The sequence below is a fragment of the Ursus arctos genome, unplaced genomic scaffold (assembly GCF_023065955.2).
Source record: "Ursus arctos isolate Adak ecotype North America unplaced genomic scaffold, UrsArc2.0 scaffold_28, whole genome shotgun sequence".
NCBI lineage: Eukaryota > Metazoa > Chordata > Mammalia > Carnivora > Ursidae > Ursus > Ursus arctos.
The window spans coordinates 5,387,038-5,403,476 of NW_026622963.1; the positions used below are offsets into that span (position 1 = coordinate 5,387,038).

Consider the following 16,439-nt stretch of genomic DNA (forward strand, 5'->3'; position numbering starts at 1 on the left):
GGCCCGTTTGAAATGCGCCGGGCGCGAGCTCACCTGGGCTCGCGGCGGCGTTTGCCGGCTTTCCGCAGCGCCGCGCCTCAGCCGCCGAGTCCCCCTTCCCGCGGCCCGTCCTTGTGGCCCGCCGCCCTCACCAGCCCGCCCGGATCGAGCCCGGCGCCCCGCGCGCGCGTCCCGGCAGCACGGAGCCCGCTGCCATGAAGCCAGCGTGAGTACCGGACCGCGGGCTGGGGCCGGCGTCCCCTCGGTCTGCACCGAGTCCCGTGCTGTCCGGGCCGCGGACCCCAAAGTGGAAGCCCCCGCGTGGGCCGCTGAGGGGGAGGCCGGGTGGCGGAGACCGGTCCGCGGCGCGCCCTCCACCCCCTCGCCTCCCCGCCGGAGTCCGGCGTCCCGCCCCGGGCCTCCCGAGGGCAGGAGGAGAGGCCGGCCCACGTCGGGGGGAACGGGGAGCCCTGGGCCGGGTGGGCTCCTGTCAGCCGGGGTGCCACCCGCTGGCTCCGGGACGGCCGCCTCCAGCCCTTTCCGAAGGGCCCCTTTCCCGCCCGGCCGCCGGCGCGCCTACGTTGCACTCTGCCGCGGCTGGTGCGGCCGGGGCTCGCCCTGTGGGCTGTGCCCCGGGTGTTGGGGGCGCCGGGCGGCCTCAGTCCCTGGAGGGCCCTGGCCCCCGCGAGCGCGGCGTGCTCTTCCGAGCCCAGCCCTGGCCTGGAGGCCGAGACCCGGTACTGGGGCGGGGGCCTGCGCCGGCTGACAGCCCCGCCCCGCCCCCGAGCGCCCAAGCCCGCATTCCTGCCCCAGACCCGGCGGCCGCGCAGCACCGCGTCCCGACCCCTCCTGGGGAAAGAGGCAGCTGGTTTTCTTAAGGGGCCAAAGTCAAAATCTGTCATCTTAAAAAAAAAAAAAAATACTGAGTTTAAGGAAACTCACCATAATATTTTGTACTGAAAACACTAATTTGCTTGTTTCATCTCGGGGCGTGTTGTGAAAATAGTTCAATAACCTGTAGTCCATGCCAATAACTAACTTTAGTGTTAAATGTTCATCTGCACTATAGATAAATGTGGGTGCTGGCGGTGGAGGAAAGCCGCATGCTAGCGAAATTGGTGAAGTCAAAATATCTTTCTTTTGATTCTAAGAGAGCAAGAAGTTGCAGTTTGGAGACTAAAATTTGGGGACAAAGGATGATAGCTTGGAGAACTCAATAAACAATTGTTCCTTAAAAGTACTGACAGATCTTGGTGAAAGAATGGATTTCCCCATTTGCTTTTTTATCATTTGGTGAAGTTAATTGCTTGTCGGTCTGCGTTGGCAATGGCTGTTGCAGCTGTGTGTGTGCTTGGGCGCCTATATAAATGCCTTCAAGATAAGCGTGGTCTATTATCTGTAGATTTTTCAAATTTGTAGTGCTTCTGTAAAATTGTCCTTCAAGAAAAAATGCAAGCTAGTACTGAAAACGTCTCCTGAACCCAGTTTTCCTTACTTTTGCATTACGTGTGCCACAAACTTTCTTCTAATGCAGCTTAGTCTTAGTTATTTGAGGTGTAATCTTTTGGAACTGCTAAGGGAGAACTTTATAAACCCTAGGAAGGTTGTCTCTGTATGAATTATAGGTGAGGTTTTTGTGTGTTATTTTTGAACTGAAATTTTTTTTAACCTATGACCAGGAGGACTAAGACGCCCAGGAAACTTCTAGTGAAGAAAGGATCCCAAACAAGTCTTAAAGACCCAGTTGGGGTAAGGTCTTCCTGTAAATGTGTGTGTGTGTGTGTATGTGTGTATGTTCAGCCCTTTTCTGTCCTCTGGGTATGCTTGGAAGGGATGGAGATGTGGAAGCAGACTTAGAGAACGTTTAGTGAAATAGGTAAGGCGGGTTCCAGCTTTAAAATTTTGTCTCTATGTGGGATTCATTAGTCTAGTAAAATGAAGTCTTTGGTTATCAACCATATAACTCCTATAACTAATTATAATTTGAAAAGTTAGATAATGAAACATAGTCTTCAACTGTCCCAGAGAATTCTTCCTGTTCTCTCGGAAGGCAGGGAAATTTCTGCTTGGATGGGCATCCTCTCCCATCTTCAGGGGTGTTAAATAGTAACTGATGGCCCGCTTCATAAAGACCCTGGTGTAGAACAGTTTAATTCAGTCTAGTAACTAATCATAATTGCATGTAAGTCACGAGTTTCAGGTTTGGGAACTTGCTTTTAAAGGCAAATGACAAATAAAAGAAGGTTGGTTTGCTCTGGGGTATTTTTCTCTCCTTCACTGGCACTGAAATGTGTCTCTTGTTCTAAGTTGAGGGAACCAGATACTTTGCACATACAGCTGATAAGTTTTTCCTCAACCCTGTCACTGATTAAGAAGTCGTGCTTTGGGCGGTTATTTGTGTATTTGTATATTATTATACTTATTTGTATATGTGTTATATTGATTTGTATATTGTGTTAAGCTGTCAAGTTTTATTTGACATCCAATTTCAAAGAGTTCTAACAGCTTTTCAAATCTCAGTGTGTGATGTCATTGATTTTAGAGATTTTTATATTAGTGGTAGTATATAGCTTTATTCAATTTGTTCTATTGTAATAGCGAAGAGAAGCTGTGTGATTTGATGCTTTTGTTATCCAAATTTAATTGTATGTGTATTTAAAATCCCTCGTATCTGATATATCTGTTTACATCTGACAATTTCTGGGAGCAAGTTTTGGTTTTCATAGCTCTGAGTTCATATAAGTCTCTTATGTTGAGAGATCAACTGTTGGATGAATGAATGGGAAGCTTAAATGAAAAGTAGTCAACCTTCGTTCTGGAAGCACCTTCCTGTAATTTCAGGTGTACTGTAGGGTGCGCCCACTGAGCCTTCCTGATCAAGAGTGCTGCATAGAAGTGATCAATAATACAACCGTTCAGCTTCATACCCCTGAGGGTTACAGACTCAACCGAAATGGAGACTATAAGGAGGTAATTCCCATGGGAACCAAGCTGTTTTTACTTGAGACGTTCTCTCCTGAAGGGCTTTTCCATTTTTTCCATTTAACACAATTCATGTTTCCACTGTTTTGAAAAACTTGTTTACTTCCCTATAACCACCATATATAAAGTGTGGGTAGGCATACGTTTGGTATACCTGAGTGAGAGGATTGCTTTTACGAGGTAATTTCTTGTACTGGATTATTTACTGTTTTTTAGAGCATAGGTTAGGGATCGTTTAATGAATGATTGTGCTAGGTGGCTATACACACACACACACACACACACACACAATTTCATGTGCAGATTAAAATAGCCCTAGGCACTGTGTATTTGTATGAAGTGTTATTTTTAGTAAAATCTTGAGCAAAGTGAGTCAGCTCAGTTCAACAAACATTGCACTAAAGCTGCAGGGCAGAAGGAGATTTTAAAAAATGAGTAAGACACAGTCCTTGCCTTTACCAGGCTTACAGCTGAGTTGGGGGCACAGATGGAAGACAGACCGGTGTGCTGAAAGAGAAGGGACTATGGGAATGCAGGGGAAGCACTGATTCAGGCTGTTGTCTCTACTGTCGAGCGGCCTTTCACTCTCGTGCACCCTGCTCTTGTGAGCTTGTCAGAAGCCTACCAGTGGCCTCTGGGCTGCTCATATTGGATGGACACCTCTTGTCCTCATAATCCGTTTCTCAGCAGGACTGTTCTTCCTGAAGCCCTCTCCCGTCTCCCTGTCCAAGTCTTCATGTTCTTGGCTGTCACTCGCCACCCTTTGCGGGCTCCTCTTCCTTTTCCAACCTCTCAGGACTGGGGTGGGCTACACCCAGGGCTCCCTCCTCTGCACTTCCCCATGGCTTTAAATGTTGGTTATACAATAATAATAATTTCAGAGGTTTTTTTTATCTTCGGCCTAAACCTTTTCCCACCTCTAAATTCGAACATCCACTATTTGGATGTCACGTAGGCATCTCAAAGTCTACATGTCCAAAGGAACTCTTGATTTTTTACCCCCTCTAAATCATTTCCTTCCTTGTCTTCTCTCAATAAATGGTAGCACCATGTGTCCCCCCTCATATCCCATTCACCAGTACATTCTATCCGTTCTGCTCCAATGTGAAACTGTCCTTTTGTTTCTATCTCCACTGCCACTGCCCGTCTTAGTCTTGCTATTAATTACCAAGACTAGTGCTTCTCAAATGATCTGTGCTGAAGAAACAGCTTTTTAAAATTTTCAGTGCATCGTGACTGATACTTTCGTGCAGCTGAGTTAGACCACAAGAGAAGTGACCTGATAATCTGTTCAACGAGATGAGCCTAGGGCTGGGATATGGCAGCCATGTCAAATGGCTACGAAAGTTTCTAAACTTACTCCAGATTTCTCTCATTCTCTCCTAGACAGGGAACAAAACAGTTCTCAGAGGGGCACTGGTATGCTGACTGTACTTTGAAATCTAACTGGACTGCTTGCTTCTGCTCTGAATGTTATTCTCCAATTCATTTTCCACAGAGCCACCAGAGAGATCTTTTAAAGTGTAAATCTGATCTGACCCTTTTCCTGTTTAAAATCTTTCAAGGCATAAAATCTTTAAATAGGCAAAATCCTGCTTAATTTGTCCCCTGTTTCTCCACGGTCATCCCTTGCTAGTCATCCTGTCCTTTGAGTTCCTTGGATAAGCCCGAATCTTGCTTCAGGGCGGTTCTCCTGGCGTGGACTTTTCTTTCTCTTGGCTCTTAGCATGGATGGCTCCTCATCTGTGGATTTCAGCTTAAACATCACCTCGTCAGAGACAGTGTCCAGACTACCTGATCAGAAGTGGCACCCTTTCCTGCTTCTGTCCTGGTCTGCCCTTTATGTGCTTCCCTGATAGCACTTAGCACATCAAGAGATTTATTGTCTCTTTCCCCTGCTATAATGTAAGCTTTGCGGGGATATGCCCCTTATCTGTCCTGTTCCCCATTCAATGAATATGGGTGAAGCATGAATGAATAGTCTGGGAAGGCTTCACAGAGGAGTGGGCCTTCAAAGATGTCAAATAATTGAGAACTGACTTACTGTGAAGAACTTTGCTTCTCTATCAGAGTAATTTCATGTATGTATAAGTAAACAGAGAGTTTGGCGGGGATTAGCAGTTCTCACTGCCTCATCACAGAAGGCAGCGCTGGCCTGGAAATGGCTGGGACACCAGTGAGCACTGTAGGATTGGGTAAGTTCCTCCTCTGGGCCTCGGTTTTCTTTACTGGTAAGGAGGGGTTTGTTCACAAGAACTTGGAGGTCACCTGACTGATCTGTCAGCACTATTTATGTGTATCCTTTCCGTCCTAAGATTCTTTATTCTTCTTGTGAACTCTACAGCTGTTTTACGGGATTGGAATAAACCCTTCCATGAAGCGAGAGTTAGCCTAGCTGAAGCAGGTGTGTGATCTTTAGCAAGTTACAAAATGAGCATCATAATTAACAGGATGTAATCAAGGGTTTAGAGTGAAATGACTGACTATGAGGCTAAGGCAGTGCTCGGCGCATGTCGCAGTAGTGTAGGTTTGAGCACTAATCTGTACGTGTCTCCTTTCGCGGGGACAAAACTGCTAACTGTAAAAACATAAGGGTCACAATAGTGATATCCATACAGGTTGAATTTAAGGACAAGGATATAAAACAGGAAAGGGGGTGCTGCTTGACAAAGGCTATAATCCGTAATAAATTCTAGCGAATGCTCATGTGACAATAACTTAGCACTGACCTTCCGTGAAGCAAAAACTGCAAAATTCAGGAAGGTCACAGAAACAATGACAATGTCTGCAATACAAAAAAACTAAAAAATAACAAAAACAGGAATAATAGAACTCCAGCCTCTGGACAATGAGGACAATTTACTTTACATGAAAATATATTTATATTCCCCAGTCCCCAATCTAATTTCCAAGTAGGAGTTTGGTAATATTTTTGGTAATATAGTTATATAATCATTTTGATAGAGATTTGATAGTTGAAGTATTGATTTTTTTAAAGGTCACAATTAGTTTATTTCACAGAAAAACTCAGATGAGATTCTATTTACAGTTCGTTTGATTTTAAAATGGTACACCAAAACACTTGGTTTTATGCTGCTGTGGCATTTTAGAAGAGCAAGCAGTAAATGAGTATATGGAGTAATGCTTAATGATTGTCACGAGTCTGTGCCTGAGTCATGATAATTCTGATCTTTGTTGTCTAAAATCAGCCTTGGTCTGTGAAGCATTAGTGGACTTAAGACTTCTCCATTCTCCTTATAAGGGGTATAATGGAGTTATAGCATGACTTTTTTAAGGGTTCCAAGTTTAAAGACTTCATGTTTTTTCTTTGTGTGTTTAGATCTTAAATGTTCACTAAGAAACATCTGAATACATTTAAACAGATGTATTTCTAGCTTAGAGTGAAATTCCATTCATATGCTTTTTATTTTTTCCTTCTTCACAGACTCAGTATTCATTTAAACAAGTATTTGGCATTCATACCACCCAGAAGGAGCTCTTTGATGCTGTGGCTAATCCCTTGGTAGATGACCTCATTCATGGCAAAAATGGTACGATTACTAGAGTTTTTGTTATGTTTTCTTTCTTGTCCTCCTCTGAAAAAACTTTGACGCTTATATATTTGGTTATGTTTGGCTTTGAATTCAGATTTCATTTGTTAGAGTGGTATAAAACCTGCTTTTTAAAATTTTTATTTTTATTTAAGTAGGCTCCACCCTGGGTGTGGAGCCCAGTGAGGGGCTTGAACTCACCACCCTGAGATCAAGAGTCAGATGCTTTACCGACTGAACCACCCAGGAGCCCCTACAGCCTGCTTTTTCGAGCTGGCTAATTTTAAATGTTTCTTAACACAGCGAAGAAATACTGAAAGTGGAGACTTTTAAGATATAACCCAGTGTGACTTTCAGTATATAACTACATGTGATTTGCTACCTCACAGGTCTCCTTTTCACATATGGTGTGACAGGAAGCGGGAAAACGCACACGATGACTGGTTCTCCAGGGGAAGGAGGTCTGCTTCCTCGTTGTTTGGACATGATCTTTAACAGTATAGGGTCATTTCAAGCTAAACGATACGTAAGTGTAATTTTTTTGTGTTGTGACTATTTCACTTGCAGGCATAGGGACCAAGAGACCTGTGGATACAGTAGTTTTAAAGGAAAACTAATACACTGGATACATTTTGAAACCTTAAATATCAAATGCTGCTTCTTTTTTAACTATGTTTCTTATTATTTAAGTCAAATGCTAAAAAATTCATGGTCTGATTTTTACCCCCACTTCAGGTTTTTAAATCTAATGACCGGAATAGCATGGATATACAGTGTGAAGTTGATGCCTTGTTAGAACGGCAGAAAAGAGAAGCCATGCCCAACCCAAAGACTCCCTCTAGCAAGTAAGTGATTATACTCGTATGTGACACTGGCCTGACAGGAACCCTGTCTGGTGGTTTCCTCAGGCCCAGGGAATGATAACATGAAGAGGAGTTGGTCTGACAGTTGACTGTAGTGAGGTCAAAGTTGAGGAATGTTCTTCATTAAGTTTATTTGCTCAGATGTTCTCTGGTTTTGAGCACATGGTCCTTGAATTACTGTTGAGAGAAGGTGCCGCTCTGGGTGGGAGAGGGTATAAAAGCCGGTGCTGTGTACCTAGGAGGACACGGGGTGGGAGGGGGTACTACTGGCCGACCATGAGTACGAATAGGTTGCTTTGTGCATTTCTGCTTGCAGTGACAGGTCATTTAACTTACATCTTTTACTTTCCCCTTGGGATCATTTACTTTTGATACTGACTCAATGTGTAAGAGCAGACTTTCTGGCTTTTTTCTTTTTCCAGACGACAAGTAGACCCAGAGTTTGCAGATATGATAAACGTACAAGAATTTTGCAAAGCAGAAGAGGTTGATGAAGATAGTGTCTATGGCGTATTTGTCTCTTATATTGAAATATATAATAATTACATATATGATCTATTGGAAGAGGTGCCGTTTGATCCCATAAAGCCTAAGTAAGTAGTGAAGAGAGTCTCGTGTTAGCTGCTTAACCTTGGGGAAGCCACTTTACCTCAGTGAGCCTTAGTTTTCTCAGTGATAAATGGTGATAATGCTTTTGTTTTCACAATGAGATACAACTTGTATATCATGCGGCTGGTGTTGAATGCATAGTTTCATTCTTAACCAGATAGGCAGCTATATCAGGGAACCAGGGGGTTAAGGCATCTAAGGAGAAGACAGACCTGAATACTCATCTTAGACATTACTTTTGAGAACTCCTGGCCTTGGGGCTGTATTTTGAGAAGGACTGTAATTGTGTACGGAAGCGTCCTATGCATGTGGGTTACCTGGGGTTATCCTTCAGGAGCCTACCACTTAGCGTTGGGAGTTTGTAGTCCTATTAACCATCTATGGTTGGTGATCTCTACAGAGCGGAGCCCAAAGCTGTTATTTATACAACTGATACAGATCTGTCATCACTGTTTAATATAAAGTGACATCTGTGTCCTCATTCCACCAGACTTAAAAGACAACTCCTTAGATTTCCTTGGGTTTTGTCTGGCTCAGACTGAAGAGCAATTACAGCCTGGCATCACAATCCGTGATTGTGCCAGAGTGGACTCTGGAGTCTCATTTCATATTAGTATTTTGTTCTTGAGTTGACAGTTTTGTTCTTAAGCTAAATGCTTATCCTTAATGCTGTCTTTGTTAGGGTCTCTCAGAACATAAATAATATGAAGACTAACAACATTATTGGAGAAACAGCTGGATATTTAGAAAACCATGAGACTGAGAACGGGTTTAATAAATTACATTAAGCAATTTATAGATTACTTCCTTCTCCATTTGTTTCAGAGTATCAGTTATGTTACCCATTTTCTCACCTGTTGTGATGTCATCGTTGCTACCAATCTGTTTCACTTTTTTGCGCATGTGCCAAGTTTCTGTTTGGTTTGTTCTAAATGAGATTATTTTCAAAAAAGCCTATCTTGGTTTTAGTTTTACAAAAGGAAGACTGACAGATGTGCCTTGCATGCCTTGTCCCCTTTCTGGTAACTCCCTGAATGAACTCACTGCGTGCATATTTGGTACTGAATTTGGATTTAATTGGTTAGGGCAGTGGTTAACCTGCTTTTTTGAGCTGGTTAACTTTAAAGTCTTTTTAAATACGGTGAAGAAATCTTACAAGCAGAGGGTTTTTAAGAGCCGACCCCTCATGACCGGCACTGCTGTGGACTGAGGCCGGCTGCGGTGGGAACAGTAACTTACACCTTATTCCTTTGGTAGGTGGAACAGCTGCAGCACGCCCATGAGGAACACAGATTTTGTGTATGTGAGGATGTTGGCTCTTCTCTTGAGGAGAAAGGGTGCAGTTATACTAGTGGTTGGCGTCTGTGGCATGTTTGCATGTAGGTGGTTTTTCGCTGGCACTGGGCTGGCTGCTACCTCTGAGCCCCTCCCTGCTGCCTGGGAAGTCTGCCCTGTCCTGAGTGATGGTGGCTGGCACGCATTTCCACCCCCACCGCTCCTGAGACTGAGGCCGAACAGGCGGCACCCTTTCCAGCCTTATCCTACTGTGCAGATCAAAACTTGACCAGCCACTTTGAAAAGACTGCCACTCCTGGTATACACCAAACTCTTTCTGAATTTGTCTTTTGCTGACTCTGATGTGAGAACCAGCTCTCTGTTGATCTTTTAAAATTAGGGAAATGCTAGATTGTGATGCTTAACCTGTGCATGTGATGTTGCTGTAATATTGTTTTGTCCTCTACTTGTTTAGTCAGTGTTTTGTGTGCTTATTAGAACAAATTAGAGCAAAGCTTCTAGAACAACATAGGTTCCTGTGACCCTGTTACGTAACTAATCCTGACTCTATACCCTTATACTTACCCAAGTGTCCTGTTTTTGGTTTTTTTTGGGGGGAGCTCTTGCCTAGGTCTATTCCCATCATAAGAATCGATGTCATGGGGCCTGGCATTTTAGTCCTAGTCTTAAGCTGAGATATTAGGATCTCACCATTTAGGAGACTGATGTCTTTTTCTTTCTCACAGACCGCCACAATCTAAATTGCTTCGTGAAGATAAGAACCACAACATGTATGTTGCAGGATGTACAGAAGTGGAAGTGAAATCTACTGAGGAGGCTTTTGAAGTTTTCTGGAGAGGTTAGAAACTGAGCTAAAATTAGGAAAATCTGAAAATAAACATAATCCTGAGAGTTGCTACTATAATTTGATGGCAGTACTTTTTAGTGGAAAGCATATAATACTGTAATGACGGAGTTCAGGTTTGATCAACGATGTCTCTGTCATCACAGGCCAGAAAAAGAGACGTATTGCTAACACACATTTGAATCGGGAGTCCAGCCGTTCCCATAGTGTGTTCAACATTAAATTAGTTCAGGCTCCCTTGGACGCGGATGGAGACAATGTCTTACAGGTAAATTTGTTGTAGTGTGTGGAGTTTTTCTTGTTTTAACTGAACCCTTGGTTTTTGGAAGTAGGGTTAAATCAGGTAAGACTGACTGCAATGAAGACTACTGTAGAATTTTTATATGTGGGTGATGACATTTAAAAAGTGTTCCATTAGAGAGTGCAGCTTTGGGAAACTGGCTATTGAATCTGAGAACCTGGAATTTTGCTATGAAAAAGGTTTACAAATCTTTATTAACCTCTTCAATAGAGGAGATAAAATGAGTATGTATGAGTCATTATTTTATCTCTGAAGACTCATTTTGTATGTGGTAATTCAGTTAATGGTTTTAAAATGCCAGTGGTTACCTTTCCAGGGTAGGTACAGTTTAGGAGATGACAATTCTAAATTGTTCTTCTCTTGGCTGATAGGCCAGTAGGGCCCCATCTGCTGATCATCCTTTACTGCTGGGCCTGCCACACTACAAGGCTTATATCAATCAGTAAAAGCATTTGAACCGAACAGGAATCATTTAATAACTTTAAGCTATTAAAGTGTAATTCCATTTGAACCTTATCATGAAGGTTTCCACATGGCATGAGGAGATGGTACGGCAGCGTACTGAAGACCACCGGGATTCGAATTCTGAGTCCTATTAATTTGCTTGCTGTCTGACCTGTTACAAACTCTTTATATGTGAGGATTAAAGCAGGCAATGCATGTAGAGTTCTTAGGCCAGTGTCTTACATACAGTTAGCACTCATAAATGTTAGCCAGTAATGCTTGTAAGTCAAGCCTCCATCTACACTTGCTGTCCTTTGAACACATCTAATATTACAAATCAGTTATGTACCTCTTGCTTTTTATTTCTTATACAACTGGAGTATTATGGAATTTTTCAATCATAAATTTAAGTACCTGGTTATAGAAAAATTTAGGATAGGCCTGTCCTAGACTCACCACTTAGCAGACACAGCCTGAGATCCTATGCGTGAGGCGCTGTGCAGGGTGCTAGAGATGAGAACATTGGTTGAGAGGCAGTTCCTGCTTTCATGGAGCTTAGAGTATAATGTGCAAGACCAGCCAATGGGCAAGTCATTGTCACTACCATGAGTATACTGAGCATATGCTCTTAGCAGACTCTTCCCCCAAAACCTGTGTCCTTTGGCCCTACTGTTTTGTATTGTGCAAATGTGATACTCATAAGACTTAATAATTTGTTGACTGGGATACATTTAAAGAACATTGTAAACCAGTTATACCTCATGTTATTGGCATTACGATCTTCCCTTTAGGAAAAGGAACAAATCACTATAAGCCAGTTGTCCCTGGTAGATCTTGCTGGAAGTGAAAGAACGAACCGGACAAAAGCAGAAGGGAACAGATTACGTGAAGCTGGTGAGCACAGCATAGTACTGATTTATTGCTACAACTTCCAAAAACTTGCAATGCCAGTCTGTCATCTGCTTATTGATAGGTGGTTTAAGCATGTCTTCAATTTCGGTAATTTTGAGGCTAGGTTTAGTGGTCATTGCTGTTTTTTTTAGTAATGCTGGTTTGGTATCAGGATGTTACAATACACTGACTTATCACTGAGGGTAAGTGATTAAAATAAATATAAAGCAAGTCATATTCATCTTGTATCTATTGCCAGTAAAGTACTAGATCTTAAAATTAAGTGATTTAACAGTCACTCCAACATTCATACTGGTGAAAATTGGCTGCTGGAGGTGGGAAAAATCTTTGAACACAAAAGCAAATTGGAAGGAAATCTGAGTTTTTTTGTGTTTTGGGTTTTTTAAAATCTTTCATTAGTGTAGCCATTCATGTTATGTTTTACATAATAGCGTTTATGGAGTACGTACTGTGTGCCAGTATTTGAACACTCATTTAGTCTGGGGGTGTGTGAGGGAAAGTTTAGGGGGGAAATTCATGAAGTGGACACTTAAATTGCATGAGCTAAATGGAGGACAGGGTTAAAGTCATCCTTGGCAGAGGAGGGAGCCACTTGTAAACTGAGAGAGTATGGCAGGGTCAAGGTCACTGAGGTGGGAGCGTGTGGGTCGGTGACCCATGACAACTGAGGCAGCAGAGCGACGCAAGGCCGTGATGACTCTTGTCAATCATATTAACAAGTCTGAATTTTGTCCTGAAGGAGTAATGGTGGTTGCCAATTATTAAAAGACTGGTGTGTATCACCGTATTTACTATGCATGGGCTCGATTTCTTGATTCTGACCTTTCAGGATTGTGTCATAACCATTTTTCAGATGAGGAAATGGGTTGGGAGAGGTTATGTAATTTTCCCAAGATTGGAACTTGGGTTTAAACCCAGGTTGGCCGGATTCTCAACACTTTTGTCTCTCTACTCTTCTACACAGCCTCCCCCTTAAAGAAAATGAAGAATTAGTCTTTCAGAAAGATTGTTTTCCTGTGAAGAGAATTAATGTACCGAGGCACGTTCAGAAACATGAAAAGCAGCTGGGAGCCTTTTGCAGTAATTCAGAGGAGGAATCATGTGCCCCGGAGGCAGGGGTGGGAGAGAAGTGAGAGCTAGTTAGGAAGGAAGTCGACCTGCATGTGGAGAGGAGGAGGGGAGGGCAGATCCAAGCTCTGGGCTGAGGAGAGAGCCGTCGAGGTGCAGGTGTAGGCCGTTAAAGAGCTCATGTTGGAGTGTTCAGCTCATTCCAGTGGAAGCGCCCAGTCACCGGATGTACACGCATTTGGAAGGAGCGAGATTTAACTTGAGGTATTTGGGTTTAGGTTTTGCCAACATGGAAGCAACAGGGGAGACTGTTCCTGGAGGACACATGGGAACAGGCTGAGGGCAGAGCCTCGAGGAACACATGCTTGAGGTGGTTGATTTAAAGAGCCTAGGAAGGAGAAAGAAAGTGGTAGCCAAGTGAGATGACAAAAACCCTCCCCATTATATATGTGTATATAAGATAGAGACTCTGGGATCCAGACCACAGGAGGAAGGATTCACCTTGATGAAAAGAGGGTTATCTCAGTGGAAGAAAGTAGAGACTTGAGAGTTGTGATGCTTTAGGAAAAAACCAGAAAGTACTAGCAGTGTTGATAACGGATGGGGAACAGGTGGGACAAAAATGAGGGCATGAGCATGGGAAGAAGAGATGGTGGTTGGGCCACAGGTTTCTAGAGGTGGTGTCGTTCCGAGTGATAAAGGTTCGGGGTGCAGGCATGGCTGTGCGGCTCCCGTGGTGAAGAGCGAGAGCCTGACTGGAGTTGAGGGAGTGGGCCCTCTGGCAGCATGCTGGAGTAGTCCTCGTGGACACCAGAATGACCCAGGAGCCGGCGTGTGGGGGAACATGCAAGGGCGGCAGCTAGGGACTAGGAGAATGTTGCTGGCCTCCTCCGCTCACCATCCTTATAAAATGTCGGGCTTCAGAAAACAAGCAACTTGCACTCAGGCTGCAGGGGGAGCACTCTCCTGATAGCAGAGGGTAAGCTTACAGGGCTTTGCCCCATGGCTGCATGGACACTTCACGGAATATCCCTGAGTGAATGACATAAAATACATAGGACTGCAAAGGAAACGGATTAGATTGAAATGTGTGTGTTTTTAGAAGTTTTTTATTTGAGGGAGAAAGAGCACATGAGCAGAGGGAAGCAGAAGGAGAGGGAGAAGCAGACTCCCCACTGATCAGGGAGCCCGATATGGGGCTCGATCCCAGGACCCTGAGATCATGACTTCAGCTGAAGTCAGACACTTAAGTGATTGAACCACCCAGGCACAACCCCCCCCCCGCAACACACTTTTAAAGTAAGTTCCATGCCCAGTGTGGAGCCCAAGGCAGGGCTTGAACTCATGACCTTGAGATCAAGACCTGAGCTGCTATCAAGAGGTGGATGCCTAGGGTGCCTGGGTGGCTCAGTTGGTTCAGTGTCTGACTCTTGGTTTCAGCTCAGGTCATGATCTCCTGGTCATGAGATCGAGCCACATGTTGGGGCCCACACTCAGCAGGGGGTCTGCTTGAGATTCTCTCCCTCTCCCTTTGCCCCTCACCCCGCTTGTGCTCTAAAATAAATAAATCTTAAAAAAAAAAAAGTCTGGTGGCTGACTGACTGAGTCAACCAGGCACCCCCCCCCCAAATATTCTTAAGGCATTTGTCATTACAGTAATTTACATGCTTCTTTATTAATGCCTTAATTAAAGATGCACTAGTAGGTCTTATAACTACATAATTTCAAAGTAGTAATGAGCATAAATATCTTGATCAGCAATAAACCATAATGTGCTGTAAAATTACCTATGATTTGCACTGACAAAAATCACAGGTACCACTAATATTTTTGGTCTACATTCATAATTAAAAGGCACTGCTAAATTTCAGAAGTCAAGAAAAAATAAAGGTGTAATTTATTTCCCATCCAAGTATGCAGACTTCCTGAAATGTACCCATGGACAACATGGACCCCAGGTTTAGAAACCCTGGCACTTAGAGAGAGATGGGTAGAGCTCTCTGACAGGTGTGAGGATGTAGGGAAGTCTGTTCAGAGGAATGGGTTCCAGAGAGCACAGTGGAAGCAGGAAGGATACCGGGAGTAGGGGTTAAGGAAGAGGAATCGTGAATCATGGGACATTATAGAGGCACAGATGAGCTCTGTGTTTTGAGAGGTGACCAAAGATGAGAGCACGGTGGGAGTTAGCGGATACATTTGGAGGTCTCCGCAAGTGAGATCTCCTGCATTACTTGATGAATCTGTCAGGCTTGCCTTGGCTCAGAAATCCAAACAGGAGTGGTCAGAAGTAACAGCTATGTTGCCTTAGTAATCCTTGTTTGGGGGTGCCTGGCTGGCTCAGTAGAGCATGGGACTTTTGACCTCAGGGTTGTGAATTCGAGCCCCACATTGGGTGTAGAGATTACTTAAAAATAATAAAATCTTAAAAAAAAAAAAAAGGAATCCTTGTTTGGATGTGGAGGGGACAGACTCCGCTGGATCCTAACACACATGACAGCTGGAAACAGGAGCCCCTTTGGGTGCTGGGGGCACTTCAGTGCTGATGAAGCCTGAAATGGTCATGTTTTTGAGATAATATTTTAATATGAGGATATTAAACATCTTCATCTAATATACTCTTTCATAGAATTTAAGATTTGGAAGAAACTTTATGGGCCGTCGAATATATAATGTTGCATTCCATGGGCAGTCCTTTTGATAGAATCCCTGAAGGATGGTGTTCAGCCCCCTCCTAAAACACTGCTATTAAAATAGTCCTGAAATACTGCAAGGACAGCGCCTCAGACTGAGCCACTGAAACCTGTTATTTGTAATTTCCATACGGTATTTCTACGCGGTGGGGATTTTATAGGCGGACAGACCATTGTAACTACTCTCTTGTTTCACATGTCTTCTGTCTGTATTTTCCTGTCAGGTAACATTAATCAGTCATTAATGACGCTAAGAACATGTATGGAGGTCCTGAGAGAGAACCAAATGTACGGAACTAACAAAGTAAGCAACAGCCTGTCATCATTTGTACAGCTTCGTTCGTGTGCAGTTTTGTGCCTCACATATTTGGGTTTGAATGTATTTACAGATGGTTCCATACCGAGATTCAAAGTTAACCCATCTGTTCAAGAACTACTTTGATGGGGAAGGTAAAGTACGCATGATCGTGTGTGTGAATCCGAAGGCTGAAGATTATGAAGAGAGCCTGGTAATTCTGATGTATTTAGCTTATAAAGTCTCAAAGTTCCTATGGAGAAAACAACTATTTGGATGTGAAGAATGACATTTTAAATATTTTTAAGACTGTTGATACAGGACCATTAGTTACAGAAAAGAACTAATGACCAATTTATTGTTTCATTAAGTAATTTGTGAAGGACTCGAATATGCTGATTTGTAAAAACAAAAACCCCCTCCGATGTGTTTTGTATCTTAGCAAGTCATGAGATTTGCAGAAGTGACCCAAGAAGTTGAAGTGGCAAGACCAGTGGACAAGGCAATATGTGGTTTGACGCCTGGAAGGAGATACAGAAACCAGGCTCGGGGAGGTCCGGTCGGAGATGGTATGATTTGGTGTCACATCGTGTGCACGCTGACGT

The 16,439-nt window shown here is 43.5% G+C and overlaps 1 protein-coding gene across 3 annotated transcripts in view; it reads left to right on the forward strand.

The window, feature by feature from the left end:
* The window catches only part of KIF23 (kinesin family member 23), a 26,392-nt gene continuing 9,953 nt past the window's right edge, over positions 1–16,439 (forward strand). Inside the window, exons 1-14 of one of the 3 annotated variants that reach the window (XM_044391945.3) lie at positions 1–205; positions 1,659–1,728; positions 2,821–2,949; positions 6,407–6,512; positions 6,902–7,038; positions 7,248–7,357; positions 7,798–7,968; positions 9,242–9,283; positions 10,006–10,118; positions 10,271–10,392; positions 11,661–11,763; positions 15,764–15,843; positions 15,929–16,048; positions 16,277–16,403. In XM_044391945.3, coding sequence (XP_044247880.3) covers positions 195–205; positions 1,659–1,728; positions 2,821–2,949; positions 6,407–6,512; positions 6,902–7,038; positions 7,248–7,357; positions 7,798–7,968; positions 9,242–9,283; positions 10,006–10,118; positions 10,271–10,392; positions 11,661–11,763; positions 15,764–15,843; positions 15,929–16,048; positions 16,277–16,403 — 1,441 coding nt within the window. In that variant the 5' untranslated portion in view covers positions 1–194. The remainder of the gene's footprint in view (positions 206–1,658; positions 1,729–2,820; positions 2,950–6,406; positions 6,513–6,901; positions 7,039–7,247; positions 7,358–7,797; positions 7,969–9,241; positions 9,284–10,005; positions 10,119–10,270; positions 10,393–11,660; positions 11,764–15,763; positions 15,844–15,928; positions 16,049–16,276; positions 16,404–16,439) is intronic. The other 2 variants (XM_057303707.1, XM_057303706.1) reach the window with 2 other exon arrangements.